Source organism: Thamnophis elegans, chromosome 7 (genome assembly GCF_009769535.1).
Source record: "Thamnophis elegans isolate rThaEle1 chromosome 7, rThaEle1.pri, whole genome shotgun sequence".
NCBI lineage: Eukaryota > Metazoa > Chordata > Lepidosauria > Squamata > Colubridae > Thamnophis > Thamnophis elegans.
The window spans coordinates 47555214-47572664 of NC_045547.1; the positions used below are offsets into that span (position 1 = coordinate 47555214).

At 33.3% G+C, this 17451-nt stretch overlaps 1 protein-coding gene across 4 annotated transcripts in view; it reads right to left on the reverse strand.

Moving 5' to 3' along the window:
- Positions 1 to 6489: 6489 nt before the first annotated feature.
- Positions 6490 to 17451, reverse strand: part of CNOT2 (CCR4-NOT transcription complex subunit 2) — a 76510-nt gene continuing 65548 nt past the window's right edge. For 3 of the 4 annotated variants that reach the window (XM_032220917.1, XM_032220915.1, XM_032220916.1), the window contains 7 exons: positions 16727 to 16847; positions 16460 to 16616; positions 14512 to 14573; positions 14353 to 14402; positions 12746 to 12846; positions 12005 to 12149; positions 6490 to 7628 (listed from right to left, as the gene is read on the reverse strand). In XM_032220917.1, the coding sequence (XP_032076808.1) occupies positions 7542 to 7628; positions 12005 to 12149; positions 12746 to 12846; positions 14353 to 14402; positions 14512 to 14573; positions 16460 to 16616; positions 16727 to 16847 (723 nt within the window). In that variant the 3' untranslated portion in view covers positions 6490 to 7541. The remainder of the gene's footprint in view (positions 7629 to 12004; positions 12150 to 12745; positions 12847 to 14352; positions 14403 to 14511; positions 14574 to 16459; positions 16617 to 16726; positions 16848 to 17451) is intronic. The other variant, XM_032220918.1, reaches the window with a different exon arrangement.

The window sequence follows — 17451 nt, forward strand, 5'->3', positions numbered from 1 at the left end:
GAAATCCCCAGCATCTGCCCTGTTTTTTAATTGAGTAGGCTTGCTGGTTGCCTAACATACATTCCTATTAAGAACATGAGGGTAAATACCCTGTTTTAAGAAACATGCTCTTTAGGTCAACTCCACAAATTGTAAAGATTTTATATTACAGAACAACCATTTTATGTTTGCCAGTTATATACTATTGCAAGTTATAGTAAAAGCTTCCAGTTTTTGTTGGCTTTATTGCGACCAGTTAAAAATATCCTGCTTTGAGGAATATTTAAAATCAGTTTTAGAATGCCACTGTTCCTGAAAATATTGATTCTGTATCTGTCATGACACCCATATGAGTAGCGCCCAGAGAAATGTACATTTAAGTCCCACATGAATCAATGACATAAAATTTGACTGATAATTGACCAGAAGAAAATTAGAATTAGACCGTTTCCAAATGTACTGGATAATTTTTTTCACCAACTACAGCAATTCTTAATATGTTCTACCCAAACATTACAAGTAGTCTTCAATTTATGGCTGGTTTATAATAACTGTTCCAAGTCATGAGAGACTTTAAAAAAGCTAATTACAACTCATCCTAAACTTAGGACACCCAATCACGTGACCACATTTCAGATACTTGCAACCAGCTTGGATTTATGACTGATTGCAATGTTCCTCAGTCACATAACTGTAATTTGCAATGTGCTTTTTTGGGGGGTGGGGGATTTTTCCAGCAGAAAACAGAAGACATATACTGAAAGACAGAATGGTTCACTTAAGAAACCTGTGGTTCACATAACCAGAGTGTCTTGCTTTACCACCACGATAAAAATGGTAAAAAAAAATCATGTCCACTCATGTGGTATGTCAACTTATGATCAAAATTCTGGGCTCCATTGTTGAGAAGTACCTGTATTTACTCCTGTATAAAATATTTTGTTTCACGTTACCCCAGTTATAGTTGCTATGTGATCCACAGCAATTAGAGTTGTTTAATTGCAATAAACCTCTATGAGATTTACCAGATAACATTATTGAGGTTTTGTATATAGAGGAAATCTTCTGTTTGAAAAAAATGATAAATCAATAAGGTTTGATATTATTCAAGTAATTTTATTCAAAATTGGTTCTCATCTCAAAATTGCTGTTTTGGTTCAGATGTTTTTTAACAAATACTGAAATACAGTATTTTGCTCTGCCTCACGAGTATTTTAAGAATCCAGAGAATATAGTCCCTCAAATAGCTTTAGTTCCTAAATGACATTGATTATAAGGGAGCACTTTCAAAAGTGGCTTTTTGTTTATTATAGACAACATTGAGACATGAAGGTCTGATTCTATAGTTCTAAGTGCAAAAGACACGTGTGTTTCCATTGATAAAACATGCTCAGCGTAGAATATAAATAATCCTGAATAATCCAGGCCTAGCACAATAGTCTAACAGTTGGTTTCTTATCAAGCCTTTTGGTAAAATGCATGTCCTTCTATTGTTGTTCCTATAACTAATACAAATATAATTTGGAGAACTGCCTTGCCCAGCTCTTGGTAGTTTTGCCCTCCATCCAATCCACTTTTAACCCAACCATTTTATGAACATTATTCTATGATGTAATGAAGAATACTTTGTTTCTGAATTTATTTTAATTGTTTTAATCCCCTCCCTGAGCAAAATCAATATGGCCTCTCTCTAGTTTACATGTTTCCTTCAGGAAAAGTAATATTAATTGCTGCAATTTCTACATCATCCTTAACCCCCTCTTTTACTTATTATTTAACAGCCCATCTATTTTCCTGGTTTGTTTTCTTCTTGAAATTATCAGTTTTGAAATTCTCATTGCTTCCCTCTTTTTTTGCCCATATGCTTTTTTGCATTCCAATGTGACACCTCACATTTTCTGTCAATGCTCTTTGTTCTCCTTGTTAGGACTGGTTTTCTTGGGAAGGGCTTAATATTTATAACCTCTTTAAGAGTTCTTGAAAGCTAGGCCTCTTACAAACTTAACATCCTTTCTTACACTGTGGAATACTTTCCAACTGAATATGTGCTATTATGGCTTTCAGTAACTTCCAGGTATTCTGGGAAAAAATGGCCCTTTTTCAATCATTTTTTAAAAGCCTTATTTTCTGGCATAAAATGTGCCTGTTGGACTCTGCTAGCTTTTTTCTCTTGAAAATAAGCTAAAATGTTAATAGCATTATGCAGTTGCAATTCCAAAATTTTTACATCTTACATTAGATCAGGGGTGTTAAATTTGCATCGTCAAGGCGTCGTTACATGACGCATTGGGACTTTCCACCCCTTTGCTAAACTGGGTGTGGGCGTGGCCAGCACATGAAGCACCCAGTCCACAGAGCGGGAGTTTGACGCCCCTGCATTAAGTGATAGATAATTCATCCCTATATCTAATGTATATTTAACTGTATATGTTATACTCTCTTTTATAAATAAAAGCAAATCTGCCAGTGTGCTCTTCCGTCCCAGAACGAAGAAACTCACCACAGCCAACTCACTGCAACTAACTCGCCGTAGGACAACTTGACATGGCAAACTCACTGCGGTACAATCAACCATTCAATTTAATCATTTAAAATTATTTCAAAAATATTTTAATTTTTGTCATTCATATTTTATTGTGTTCCTCCCTTTGCATCTTTTCTTTAATGATTCTATTCCACAATTTCTTCAATATTAATGTAACTCTTGTCTTGCAGTAAGCTGGAAGCAGCAAGTCATCCTAGACTCTCTATGTCCTTTCTGTTGTTTAAAATGATGGAAGCAGAGTAGAAAACACTATAAGTAACACTAAATTGATAATGGAGCTCACATGGTGCAGTAATTTGGTGCAGTAATTATTTTTAACTAACCACCATTTACAGGGTTGCTACTATCAGGATAACACTTTGAAGAATCAATCTCTAGCAAATGAAATGCAAGATATAATGTATAAATATGACATTAACGTCTTATGTTTTTCAGAGGACAGGGGAAGATAAAGTAAGAACCAAATTGAAATAAAGGACCATACATATAAACCTGGACCCAAATATTCTGTTTTATCTATCCCAACATGTGTCAACATTTACCCACCATATACTTATCCAAAATACCATAAAAAAATAAAAATAAAACTGTTATAGAAAGACAACAACAAGAGGCAAGCACACTTCCTATTTTGACTCAACTATAACCTCAGACCTTAGCCATAATCAAAACTACAATCTGGGTGGTATGCCCTCACAAACTCAAATAGAACTTACGCAGGCCTCCAAAGTAAGTCCTATTAAAATCAAGGGTATAATAAAACCAGTTGGTTTAAAGGCCAACTTAATCTAAAGCCTAAGTTTAGATTGCTTCTGAGCACGACACCATCACCAACAAGCAACCTATCAAAGGATCAAACTATAGGCTAATTGTGTTTATAAGTGCCAATTTCCAGATTCATCCAAATTGAGGATGAAGAATTAACTTATTTCCCTTGGTATTTTGATTTTCAAAATATTATGTCTTTCCCATAGATATTGGAAGAGGGGGAAAACTGTATTATCTGATCCAGGTATTTTTATTAGATATAGGTTCTGGTTCTGACTTCCAAACACTGGGCTGGATTCTTCTACATTAATTAAAAATATAGAAAGGAAATGAATACTTCTAAAAACATAAACACATATGTAATACTTTTTAAAGTCTTGAAATTATTATCTCTAATAGAAAGCACTGTAAACTAAAATACACAATTTAAAGAGGCTATGTGAATATCTTAGCAATTCTATCATGAAGATATATCAACCAAAATATTTCTTTGGGAAATGATGATTGTTAAGAAAAACCAGCTAAGAGTAGAGAAAAATGATACTCATCCCTCTATGCTACATAAATATGATAAGAAAGATATTGCAAGGATGGAGAGCAATATAAAAGAACACAATAAGATTTCTTCAAAGGCCCTGGCCTTAAAATGCACTCCTGTGGACATTGTCACTGGCAAGCTAGTGTATACAATGACCCCTTTGCATCAGATTTAGTGTTACATTAAAAACAGATCATGTAAATTTCCTGCTGAAAAATGTTTTTATCTGTATCTTGCGACAGTTGTTTACATACAGAATGAAATAAAAACATAAGGGGATGTTAGAATGAACTGAAAATAAAATTAGTTTACTAACTTGAGAATATATATTTAGAAACTTATTTGAGGTGTTTCAACTTAAGTGAAATTACATTGAATCATGATATTAACCACCATACCACCACTCACTTGGATTACTGCAAAGCAACCTATATGGAGATGACTCTGAAGACTGCTCAGAAACTACAATTGATGTAAAATGTATCAGGTCCTAGATAGCCAATCAAATCAATTGTATTCTTACATCTATTCTATGGTCACAACAGGGGTTACCAATGTATTTCCTGGAGCAATTCAAAGTGATGGTCTTAACATATAACCATGGCAGCAAGGAAGAACCATCTTCTCCACATAGAAGCAGCCTAACTTACCCTTTGCACCATTGTTTCACCATCTTTTAATGATGCCTCAAATACATGAAGGGACTGCAGGTAGCATTTTTTTGCTTAGAATTCTCTTTTTCCAGTGTTTTTCTTGAAATTAGGCTGATGCCTTCTTTGGCAGTCTTCTGGAAGCTATTAAAGACAAACCTGTTCCAGAGTGATTTGGGGTAATGAATTGCAACCTCTGTGCCCAATGTATTATGACAGATTTGTGTTTTATTTAGATACCAGGTTTTTATTCTATTTTATGTTTTATGACGTAAGGCAGTAAACTGCCTTAAGTTGCTTTCTCAGTCCAGGGGATACAAATGCAATAAATTATTAAATTTATTGCAATAAATAATCACTATAAAATTATTACTTATTTGCTGTAAGATGCAGTTTCAGTAGAGCCTATTAATGCTATTAGAGCTATTCAAGAATAAACGGATTGTAAACACTCTCTTACTTCAATAAAAGGATTAGTTTAATTAATATGGCTTTATCAAATGCTTCCAGTTTTAATTGTATTTTTCATGCAAAAATTTAAGTCTTTTCTGAAATTTTCATAAAAGATTGCTGGAACGGCTCAGTAAATATTTTTCTCTTACATACATATTATTCACAAAATATGAAATTCAATGTTAAGTAGATCACATGTAATAAGTTGAAGTGCATGGTTGTTTGGTAAATCATCACTGTCAATTCTTGACTCCATATTAATGACAATCTAGGTAGAATTTCTTTAATTGACAGCATGTAATGCTTTATTTTGTTAGCATTAACATATAATGGATCCTGTTCTTGTTTAATTTAACCAAAAGGTTTGTAAACGTACAATATTGCAAATTAGACCACAATAAAGTGCATCTAAAGTTGTATTTCTTTTTTAAAAGCCATGGTCTTTTGAAACAGCAACATTCTTAATTTAGATACATTGCTTAGTTGGGCATGAACTTGTCCTGCAATCACCCCATAACTTTAATTTTAAATAGCACTTGACTACATGAATTAAGCACACAATGGAAAAATCAATTTAAGAGATCACAGCTGTATTAACAGAATTTTTATGACATAATGTTTCTAGGTCAAGGTTGTAAATATTATGAAATTGTGAATATTTTCATTCTTTTTGAAAAGCTTGTAATTAGTAAATTGTATTTAAATAATGGAGCAACAAATATTTGCATGATATATGCTACCAGAAATAACTTTGCTCAGCCTGAGGAAGTGCTTTGCGTTAAATAATAAAATGACAGTTGTCTTTTTTATATTTTTATGTCTGCCAGTTAACCCAAAATACATATAAAATGTAGAATTTTATTTGCTGTACACCTGATATAGAAATATAATACTAGCAGCTGATTTCCCAAAGTTTTTTTTTAAAAAAGCCAACAATTTTCTTTTACACTATATAGAAAAAAAAATAAAACATTTCACTGACATTATTCTGCTGTATTTTCTTACTTTGGTAATTTCAGATAAATTGCACCAACTTTTAAGATCTGATTGCAATATAATAGCTGAGTTAAATTTGAAACAGTAAAGGGATATACACTTTCTTCTACTCACAGTCTAAATAATATAGTTACAGTGCTTTTCACAAATAGAATGTGTTCATGTTGGTTTGGTTTTGAACCTCCAGGAAAAAAAATCAAGCATCAAATGAAATGTTTCTCTCCTCTCAAAAGTTTAAAACAACATACCGACACAAAGTTATTTCAATGTGAATTTTTGGACCACCTTCCTTGATTGCTCAACTAATCCATCCCAACGGCTTAACATACATTATTTTATTATGCTGATCTGTTTGGACATGACAACATGTTTAATCAAGCATTTAGGCTATAGTGGAAAAGTATGCAACTCTTATTCATGAAATGTCTGCAGCAAAACTACTCTTCATATTAAGTGCCACAATCATCTTATAGCTTTGCATTTTTAATACTTCAACTTTTTATATATTTTCATTGTTGAAGAAATGATATCACAATTTCAAATCAAAGTCAACACTGCAGTGAGGAGAGCTTTTCTACTTTATTACAAAGAGAAGAAGCCTTTATGTGGTCAGAAAATACAAGATTGATCTTTTTTTTTTCTCTTCCTATGAAACGCTGCTGTTCAAACAGCCAGAGTGAATAGTTTCAGTTCACTTCGTTAAGTCCCATCACATTCACTTGGGTATGGATGTCCTTGGCTGCTGAGATCTGGCCCTTTAGTGCACAGGGCGACATAGACGTCCCCTGACCAGCAGTTCCAGAATGTCCCGTTTTCATATATTGCATCCATGCACACCTCCTAAAAATGAGGTACAGCAGGGCAAACATTTTCCAAAATAGATGTCATATATATAATATATACACATTCGTACATACATACCTTTATTCATGTGATGTCCAAAAATTTAAAAAAAATGTACACATTTATTACAAAATCGTAACAAAGACTGGACAGTGTTTTGCTCATTCTGGAAAGATGAAGCTCAGTTAACACACAACTTTGGAAATGAACCATAAGTTGTGGCAATATCTTTCTTCTAAACAGATATTCTTGCATTAAGTTGGCGAAAACTGCCTTTTCAAAAACTGAAGGGGAAGTAAAATGAAGGAAGCAGACCTTGCTCATCTTTCCAAATGAAATACGAGAAGGATCTTCACATAAAAATGCACAAACATTTTTTTTATTACCAAGAGTGCTACAATGAACAATGCAAATTTTATTGTCTATTTTGTTTCTTTTTTCCTTTTTTTACATTTTGGAAACTAAGTAGTAAACTTTTGTCAGTGTACTTGCTTGTCTTTACAGACCCAAGCTTGTCTGCTGGCAAAAAAATAAAAATAATATAAAAAAAAATCCGACCCTGCTCAAACTAAAGGAAAACAAATTATAAATTTAGTTGTTGGGCAGCACATAATTAGTAAGGCAGGACTTCAAATGGTGACCCTTTTGCATGAACCAATTGCCAGATCCTCAAAAGGAATTAAAACCGGGATGCCTGAGCCACTTCAGTTTTGCAGTTATGTTGAGTATTGTGCTGAGACAGCCATACCCCAAGACAAGAGGGAAGTCTTCAGAAGGCTTGCTGAGCAGGGTTGTAGTTGAAAGTAGATGGCAGATGGGGCCGTTCTTCTAGTTTATCATATTCCAAATGGAACTCCTACAAACCCAAACAATGGTAATTATTCTACTATCAGCCAACAGGTCATTAGAATTAATGATTCATATAAGTGCATAATTAACTCAAAAAAAGCATTGTTTCTTTCAAATAGATAAACTTCCTTAGAAAAGCCTTTTACAGCCTAAATTTAATATTTAAAAAGTCACAATTTTTTGAAGTTTGCAATATGTCTTACATTTATTTTATACCAACTACATGAGATCTAACTGCAGCTAGTTTAAGTTTTTAAAAATGAAGAATTCAAAATAGAAAGAGATTTATTAGTATTGTGAAAATACAATTCTGTGAGAATGCATTTGCTTCCTGTCAGATTTTCTAAATTTCTGCATATTTTTGCCAATGAATGTTATCAGAATTTAATGTGGGTTCCATAAAGACATAAATGTTTGGAGCTTATTTCAAAATAAAGATAATCCAATATATGTGCCAATATGAAAAGTAATCACATTCTTATATTAACTACACCATATTTAGCTGTAAATATAAACAGCCAATCAGTCTTCCACATCACTATGTTCTATTAGCCTAGTTTTTTTGGTTTTTTTATGGACAAATATTTTAAATCAGTGACATGGGAGTTTTCTAGCATGAACTCCTATTTCAACTCCTGCATTTCAATGAGGCTGAGGTCTGGATTTTGACTTCACCATTCCAAACTACCAATTTATTCTCTTATTCCAGTCCATTGTAGCCTTGCTTATTCATTAGGGACCACTGCCTTCTTACATGACTCACCTAAAACTCAGCTAGTGGACAGAATTCTTTGTGGAATTCTCCAATACTGTTAACATTTTAAACTTTCTGTAATTATGATAAATTCTTCAACTTTTGAGGCAGTAAAACATATTCAAACCATGACAGGTCTACTTCTATGCTTAATAGCTGTGATATTTTTATTATAGAATACAATATTTCATTTCTGTAAACTGTAATTGAACTGACTAAACCAGCGAGGCAATTATTTTTCACGTTTGCAATGCATATTGGATTATTTTAATTATGAAATAACTAAAATCAACAGAAAACAATCATTGCTTATCAATATATCAATATATGCTCTGTGAAGCTTGGGTAATATTTAGCAGCAAAGATATGCAACCATTTATAAAATCCAAGATGGATGAATATTTTCTCAAGAATTGTTTTTAAAAGTACCTGAAAAGAAAACAATCAAATATTAATTGCTAGAAATTAGACAAAAGATGGCACAAATGTTTCTCTTTCATTTCGGTATCAGGGATGAATCTCAATAGAAGTTAATATGTGTAGCTTAGGGTTGCTGAAGGCTGATTGGCTCTGGTAAGAGATTTTTTTTTTTTTCAAAATCTTAGGTTCAAGAAAAAGAATGCCTTCCTATCTTCAGTGATCCTTGTGATAGATCAGTCAACAAGTAGACTGGTACATATTCTGCAAGAAACTATTTGTAGTATTTGTTATGCAAAGAACAAAATCAATCTCCATCTATTCCCTCTAAAAGTAAAATATTTATCTTGTCATACTTGAAGAAGCAGAGAAAGGTACAAATTATAGTTTAATATCTCCCTATTAAGAGGCATATTTTGGAGTGGTAATTAAGTAAAATGCTTTTCATTATTAAGTGCTTCAAGAATATTACTAGTTTTCTCCCACTGATAATATTATATTTCTATTACTTACACACAATAAGGACAATTTATTCACTTTATTAGCACAGTATATATATATTCGTAGATTTTCACGGGTGTAGGTATGTTGGTCTTGTTGTATTCGGGTCTTTTCCCATGTAATCTCAATCTTACATGGGAAGAGACCCGAATACAACATTTTGTTTCAGTAAGTGGAATGATTGGTTGTGTGGTTGTATCTTGATTGGTAGATTGGTGCTGGCTGTGTGTCCGGTGTTGTTTCGTGTTGTAACAGTCTGGGTGGTGGGTGGGACTTGTTTGTTGACTAGGGTTGATTTGCAGATGTCTGGTAGGTGGGAGGTAACAATGGACACACAGCCAGCACCAATCATGATACAACCACACAACCAATCCTTCCACTTACTGAAACAAAGCCAGCACTCCACATACACCCACCAAACCCAGCCTGAAGATGGCGAGTGAGACCTTGCCGAAACGTTGCCAAGACAATCTCAACCTTACATGGAAAAAGACCCGAATACAACAAGACCAGCATACCTACGAAAACACACACACACACACACACACACATTTTTGTAGATTTTCAGAGGTGTAGGTATGCTGGTCTTGTTGTATTCGGGTCTTAGCCCGTGTAAGATTGAAATTGTCTTGGCAACATTTCAGCAAGGTCTCACTCGCCATCTTCAGGCTGGGTTTTGGGCTTAAAGTGTGATCGGAGCTGCCATCTTTCCTTTATAGAAATACATATACATATACACATACATATATGCCTTGCTATTTCCAGAAACTGAATGGCATACGGTAGTAAGTAATAGGATTAAAAACAGAAATAAATTAATACAATCACAACAATTCAATCCAATAGACCATTATTTGGGGATAGTGTGATCTTATTAATTTCCAAATTGTTTTCAAAGTCATGTTTTTGCAATTCTTCAAAAATGTAGTAAGAAAGCAGTGGACTAGTATTCCTCAGAAGGAAGGAGGCCTTCATCAAGAAGGCTCAAATTCAAACTCCCTGAAGATGGCATTCACTTTCTCCCAGATATTGTTAGAATAGTAAATTCAATTCAGAGATATCCTAGGCCCTAAGCAAGGCTTTCTGACACTTTCATTCAGAAAGTAACTGATAGCAACACAGCTCCCACAATACTACTGTGGCATGGGCACTCATAACTACCTCATCCAAACAGTTTTCAAGGTAGTTCCATCTACAGTAAACTGCAATAATCCAACTGGTGACAAAGTGGCAAGAACATGTGTGGCTACAAGGACTACCAACCGAGGAGAGACCACAATTAATACGCAAGTTGAAATTGTGCGATGTTTCTCCTGGTCATAAAATCCACCTGCTGTTCAACTAGAAGCTAGGACTCCAAAAGGACCTCAACTTGCAAGCCAATTCTATCAAAGGCAATAAAATGAATAAAAGATGAACTATTTCTATATTCAGTTGGATTCAGCTATAACCAGTCTTTCTTTGTATGTCCTAACCTATTTTCCCTCCTACTTTTCCCCTAAAAATCCTCAGGCACTGGGTCAGTCACTACATCTCTTGTCTGGCTGAAGTAGAGACACATAATGGCCTATTATCAATATGCTGTTTATATGTCACTCTGTGCCAGCAACTGAGCTCTTCCATAGTTTTACGTAGATGTTACACTGTGGGAAAGCAAGGACCAAATAGTAAATAAATGGCTGAAAAGTGATCTCCCTTCACTCCCATCACTAACTGGAATTGGCCACTTAGGAAAGAGTATACCCAATTAAGGGCATGATAAACGATACTGAAAGCTGCTGAGAGGGCCATCAAGATAAGTCAAATCCATCTATCCTGACCCTATTAAAGGCCATCAATGAGACTAAACAATATGGTTTCAATCTCTCATGGCAGTCTGGCTTGAATCCTGACTAAAATCAGTTGATTTGATATAGCCAGGTTCTTTGTAACTATGGTTCAATCTCTGCTAATGTCCCTAAAAAGAGAATGGTGTCTGAGAATGGCCAATTGCTAGTTCGAGCTATTGTTTCTTGAGATGCAAGACATCATCCCCTTTTCTAGTGGAAGGCATCACTTCCTCATTCAAGGATGCATTTACCCAGCATTTTCTCATCTTCCTATACTTTCACCAAATAGATACAGCAAGAAACTAATCTATAGGTAGAAGCTAATAGCACAGAGAACCCTGTTTACTTCTTCAGGGTTCACAGATGCAGATCAATCCGAGATAACTTCACAACACAAAGCTTGTATTACCTCAGCTGAATCAGCTCATCCCGTATCTGTTTAATTAAAAAAAAAAGCATATTGAAAACAAAAAAATAAGCTTCATTTAGTAGGGAGTCAGGATATGTTTCTGATCCATAGAAATAAAAGATCAGTTACAGTTGAAATAAAAACACAGTGCATGAAAACTGACCCAAGGCAACTGACATTAAATAAATTTAAAACAGTTTTCTTCCACCATATATGCACCTTCATTCACCTGGTACAAATTTTTAGAAATGAGATGTCATTGCATTTTAAACTAGTACTAGTCAGCATGTCTCAGTAAATAGAGAAGCCTGCTGAATAGCAGTAATTTTTTTGCAATTATCTGTAGTGTGTTTTCTAAACTCCAAGCATGTTTACTAATCCAAAAGACTCCATACTCCCAAATAAGAATCTTTAATGAAAAAACCCTACAGTAATAAATAACATGTATTTTAAAGATCTATCTAAAAAAATACCTTCGCTACTTTTCTCCAGTTAAGACAATCAAAGAAATAGTATGTTCCCCTCTCATATGTATTGGTTTTCATTGTTGGCTCCATGCCTGGTGCTCTGGTAATCCATACTCTCTCTTCTTTGTGGTATCTCCAGTCTCGATTAAATCTTTCGTCATCCAATCAGGAAAAAGAAGATTCTATTAGCTGGACTGATTTAAATTTGTTAAAAAGCAAAATTAGAATTAACAAAATACCTTTATCTATACAACTATATTAAGTATGTTCTATATGCAACAATAGCTTATAAAACTATTTTTATACTATAATTTTCCTTTCAGCACTTAACCTAAATAAAATGGTAGGTTCATTGAAGGAAATATTTAAATATTTAAATTGGAGCTGCTTGCCTTACAATATTTGAGAGTTTTATAGAAAAAAGAAACACTTATCAAAACTGACTATTTATAAATACAGGAGTCTGCTGAATAGCAGTCATTTTTGTGAGCATCCATAATGTCTTTTCTAAACTCCAGGCATGTTTACTAATCTAAAAGATTCCATACGCCTCACATACTTCTGCACCATGAAGAAAGTCTACAAGTAGAAGGTTTTTTTTTAAAGAAATTGAATAGTTTTTGCTTGAATTTCCATACTACAGTAATTTGCATACTAGAGTAATTTGTTTTTAAAAGAAAAGCTATTCATGATTTTAAAGTGAATCTGAATATCCTCTATGACAAAATTCACTAAAACATGACATACAGCTCTACTGCTGCTAATAGTTGTAATACATCTCCTCCATTCATATAATAGAGATAAAAGAGTAGATCTTCCCCATAGCGACCAAGCTTTATTGCAGCCAACTGAAAAGGGAGAAAAAAAAAGACTTTCAAAATCCAATTTAAGTTTTATTTATATTACTAAAAGATGATTAAAAAATAAAGATGTTAGAAATGAATTAATTATTTGATGTTACACATATACATCTATGTAGTTGGTAAGAGACAGAAGGGCTGCCAGAATTTTTAATTGGCTTCCCTAAATTTCCCCAATGTTTATTCTGGTACCTAAGTTCCAGTGGTGGGTTCCGGATCCCATTGCAACAGGTACGCTGCAACTGGGTCAGGTGCCCACCATGAGCACGTGTGCAACGCGCACATGCGTACCCACCGCCCGCGATGCTCCAGCTGCTCAGTGGAGCACTGCGCAGGCACCGTACACTCCGTGAGCGTGCACAAATGCCCCAATCGGCTCAAATAGCGGTAAGGAGAGCGAGTAGGCGGGCCCTCCGGAGCACCATACCAGAATGGTACCTGGTGCTCCCAGCAGGCACTGGTACGCACTGCTATGTTCAGTAAGAATGGTAAAACAAACCAGAGAATCTCTGTCCATTAGTATTAAACCTAAACCAGAAGTACTATTTCTCAATAAACCAAAATCATTACCACACACATAACTTAAAATTCCTGATAGTTAGGAGAGATTGAAACCAAACCTCTTAGTACTGATATAATAACAGACAAAACAGCGGTAAAGATTTCCTAGTCTGTTTAGCTATTCTTCTGTCAGGCATAACTAAGTAGAGATGACAAGCAGCATCCATACTTGTATTATATTTGAACAGGATCTAAGAGAATGTGCATTATGAACCACTATCCAAGTATATATTTTACTTTAATGCAATAATGTCAGTGTGTGAAGTATCCTACTATAATTTACTTATTTGGGAGTAAGAATTAGAAAAATTTTACTTTAGAACTTGTTTTCTATCAGACCATTATAATTCTGTACTCTGCCTGTAGATAATTAGAATTCTGGCCTTTGATAAAATAAATCTTCTGCAAATATAATTGTTTTAAGTACTTCATCAGACTGCCATTTTTTACATACATGCAAATTCCGAAAACACAGTAATACTTTTTCAATGGAAATAGCAAAACTGTACAATATATAGATTGATTATACTGTTAAAGTAGAATGTATGTTAATAAAAAATGTCTATCTATTCTTCCAAAATATAAACTAAGAGCAAATGAAATAATTTTATTTAATAAAACTTTTTAAAACTATTTATTAAGATACTTTATATTTTAAAGAAACTTCTCTAAAATATAGAATAAATGCATACCATAAAAGGAAAATGTAGGAATAATATTTAGCAATTATATAGAGATTTTTTTTTAGCATTGGAAACAATTTACATATATTCATCCAAAAAACAGCTCATTAAATTAATATTACTGCAGAATGACACTTTATTTATGCCATTAGATGTTAATACGATATATACAGATTGTCATAAATATAACAGCCTGAGAATTTTTTTTATTTCTACTTTATTCTGTTAAGGGACCATAAAGTATACTCACCTTATCCCTAATGTGAATATTTGTTAAGTATTCAGAAGGAACATGGAAGTCTGGATAAGGGAATGAGATGTGATTTAATTCTTAACTCATGATACTGATTTTCAAGAATATTAAGAGTATATCAAGTTAAAAATAGATATATTAATTGATCAACCTTACCTATGTCTTGAGGTCGACAGGGTGAAGAAGCCCAAGGTGATGCAAATTTGGGGTAAAGATTTCTGTACAGAAAATATTTATATATATATAATTGATAAAGATTATTCCTTCTCAAAATGCTGTTTCTTCAAATATAAAAACAGAGGCTGGTTTGCACGCTATCTAATTTAAATAGATTATCTGGAACTAGATTAATACCAAGAATTAGATATTACAATAAATACAAAACACTGATTAGAAATAGTGAGAAAATATTTAATAATATTCAATACTAGAAGAAATCTGTGATTAATTTTAACAAAATAGGATGTATCAATATTTACATATTAAATTAGAACCTAATATTCAGTATAAAAAGATATGCCAAAATGACTTAATTATTTTCACGAATTGCTATATACTATAATACTCTCTTATCAATACTACCAATACTTTATTGATAATAACAAGTAACTTTGTTAGATCCTAAGTAGGCCAGATGAAGCAATTAAATATAATTCTATATTGTGGTATAATGTTGTCATTGAAGAAATTATGCCATTATGTCAATACAACATAATACCAACTTCTGGCAATCATAATAATCACAAATAATGCAACTCATAATTTATTCTGAATTAATAAATGTACTTCTGTCATTTGACTCTTATATTTTTGAAAGAATTGAGATGTTATAGACCACGGGTATCAAACTCGTGGCATCACATTGCTGTGATGTCGTTTTATGACATTTTCCCCATTCACGGAGCTGGGGTGGCCTGTGGGCGAGGCCAGTTTTACACCCCTGTTATAGACAATCCCGTCCTAAAATTAATGTATTAAGTTGATGTTTCACCGTGTTACTGTTTTGTCATTGTCATTACATGTTGTTGCAGCAATCAATTATTAACATACAACTATCAACAAACTAACACTTTTTTTAGTCATATTATTTTTATGCGTATCATTAATCATATGTCATATTAGTTTTTGATTGTGACTAAATTAGCATTATTTCAATATTTGAAAAAGATATATGTTGGAATAACTATTAAAATATGAATGAAATTTGTTTTTATTAATCTGATATAAACTTAATTGGATCAAAAAATGGTGCAACCATACCCTACTTGTGCAAAACTTTTGATAGTCTCATTTTATTCATAAATAGTGGTAAAATATGAGTAAAATAATTTTTGCTGAACTCACAATTGGCTGAGAAACTACATAAAAAATGCCTCATAATAGTGTCATTTCAACTTGGAAGAAAGTCTCATCGAAATGCCACAGGACTATTGCTTTGGTTCTGTACTATTCAACATTTCTATCAATTAGCTTGGATGAGGAAGGTGGGAAGATACGTAGCATGTTTGTAGCTCAGACAAAGCTAGGATGACCAGAACCAGAGGGTGAAAACTGCAACTCAGATGCAATTTAACAAATAACTTCCTGACTGAATATGTTGCCAGCTAGTGAAAAAGGTTGCATATATGAAGTGATTTCTTTTTCACTACTGGTCTTCAAACAGAGGCTAGATAATCAATTGTTAAAAAATGTTATAGTGGATTATGTACTGAGTAGACATTAATGGTTATTGTTGTATTATTTTGAGGGGACATTTATACTGTTATACAAGCTGTATACTCACTACTTTATGCTGTAGTCAAGTGTCATTTCTTCAGTGTTGTCATATGAAAAGATCTCCTTAAATATTTACCAAATGTGAGGGGATGTATTCACTTCTATGATATCACAAATTTGTGGTTTTTCTGACGTGTTATTTTTATGAATATTATCCCCAATTTATTAAAATATTGTTGAATTATATATTAACATCTTGAAGCGAATTGCATGAATGCATATTTTAATTAATTTTTAGTTTACCTTAGTAAATAATTTGGAAGTGTTGTTATTCAAAAATAAGTGACTAATTTATATTAAATAATGATATTAATTTGAAAATACTTACTCGGGAGAATTGAGATTGAGACCTAAAGTTGTCAAGTCACTTCCTAATGCAAGATGTACCATGCCAGGGTCTGTCTCTGCTGCCCTGATGAATGTTAACAAACCAATCATTCCAAACTGGTCTGTCACCATCCCTTGTGGAATGTTGGTAACCCGACCTAGAAAACATAAATCAGAGTATTATCTAATAATACAGAACCAGTGTCATATGAAACATTAGTAAAAAAATTTACATTAGTAAAAAAAACAGCAGATTTAGCAAACATACCGTCAGGTAACACCTGAATCCCCTTTTTCTGCTGGTTATTGTTTTGCGTTGTTGAACTTTTATCTCCAGGAAATTTTGGACCATCTGCACTAGATGATGTTTTGCCTGATGTATTCAAATTCTGTTAAGAGATATAAAGAAAAAAATCAATATAAAAATTGTAAAAAAATACATGACCAGCTAATTTAGTTAACTGGTGTTTACAAAACAGCATCCTACAGGAAGTTCTCTCATCTCTTATATTTCAATATTTATATGAAGTAAGATCATCCATGTATCAATACATTGTTAGTAACAAACAGCTTCTCTATTGTGTACAATTCAAGGGTGATAGATAGATAATAGATAATATTGTCTGGAATTACTAATGGTTTTAATGACAATAAATTAAACTTCAGTCCTCCCAATATTAAAGTTCTGTTCAGGGAATTCAGCTATTTTTAGGTTTCTAATCCAGGGTCTGTGCAAAGCCATATGTATTTTACTGGATAAAGTAGACACGCCAAACAGAGAGAGACTATGATTAACCCCTTCAAATTCTTAAATACGATTGAGGATTCCAAAGACTTTTGGTTTACATGGCTTATATGTACTGTATGAAAACTTAAAATTAAGAAATATTAATATAATGTATTTATTTAACTTTGCAGACCCCCTGAAAGGATCTTGGAGACCCACAGAAGTCCCCAATTCACACTATGAGAACTGCTTTCCTAAAGCATTTC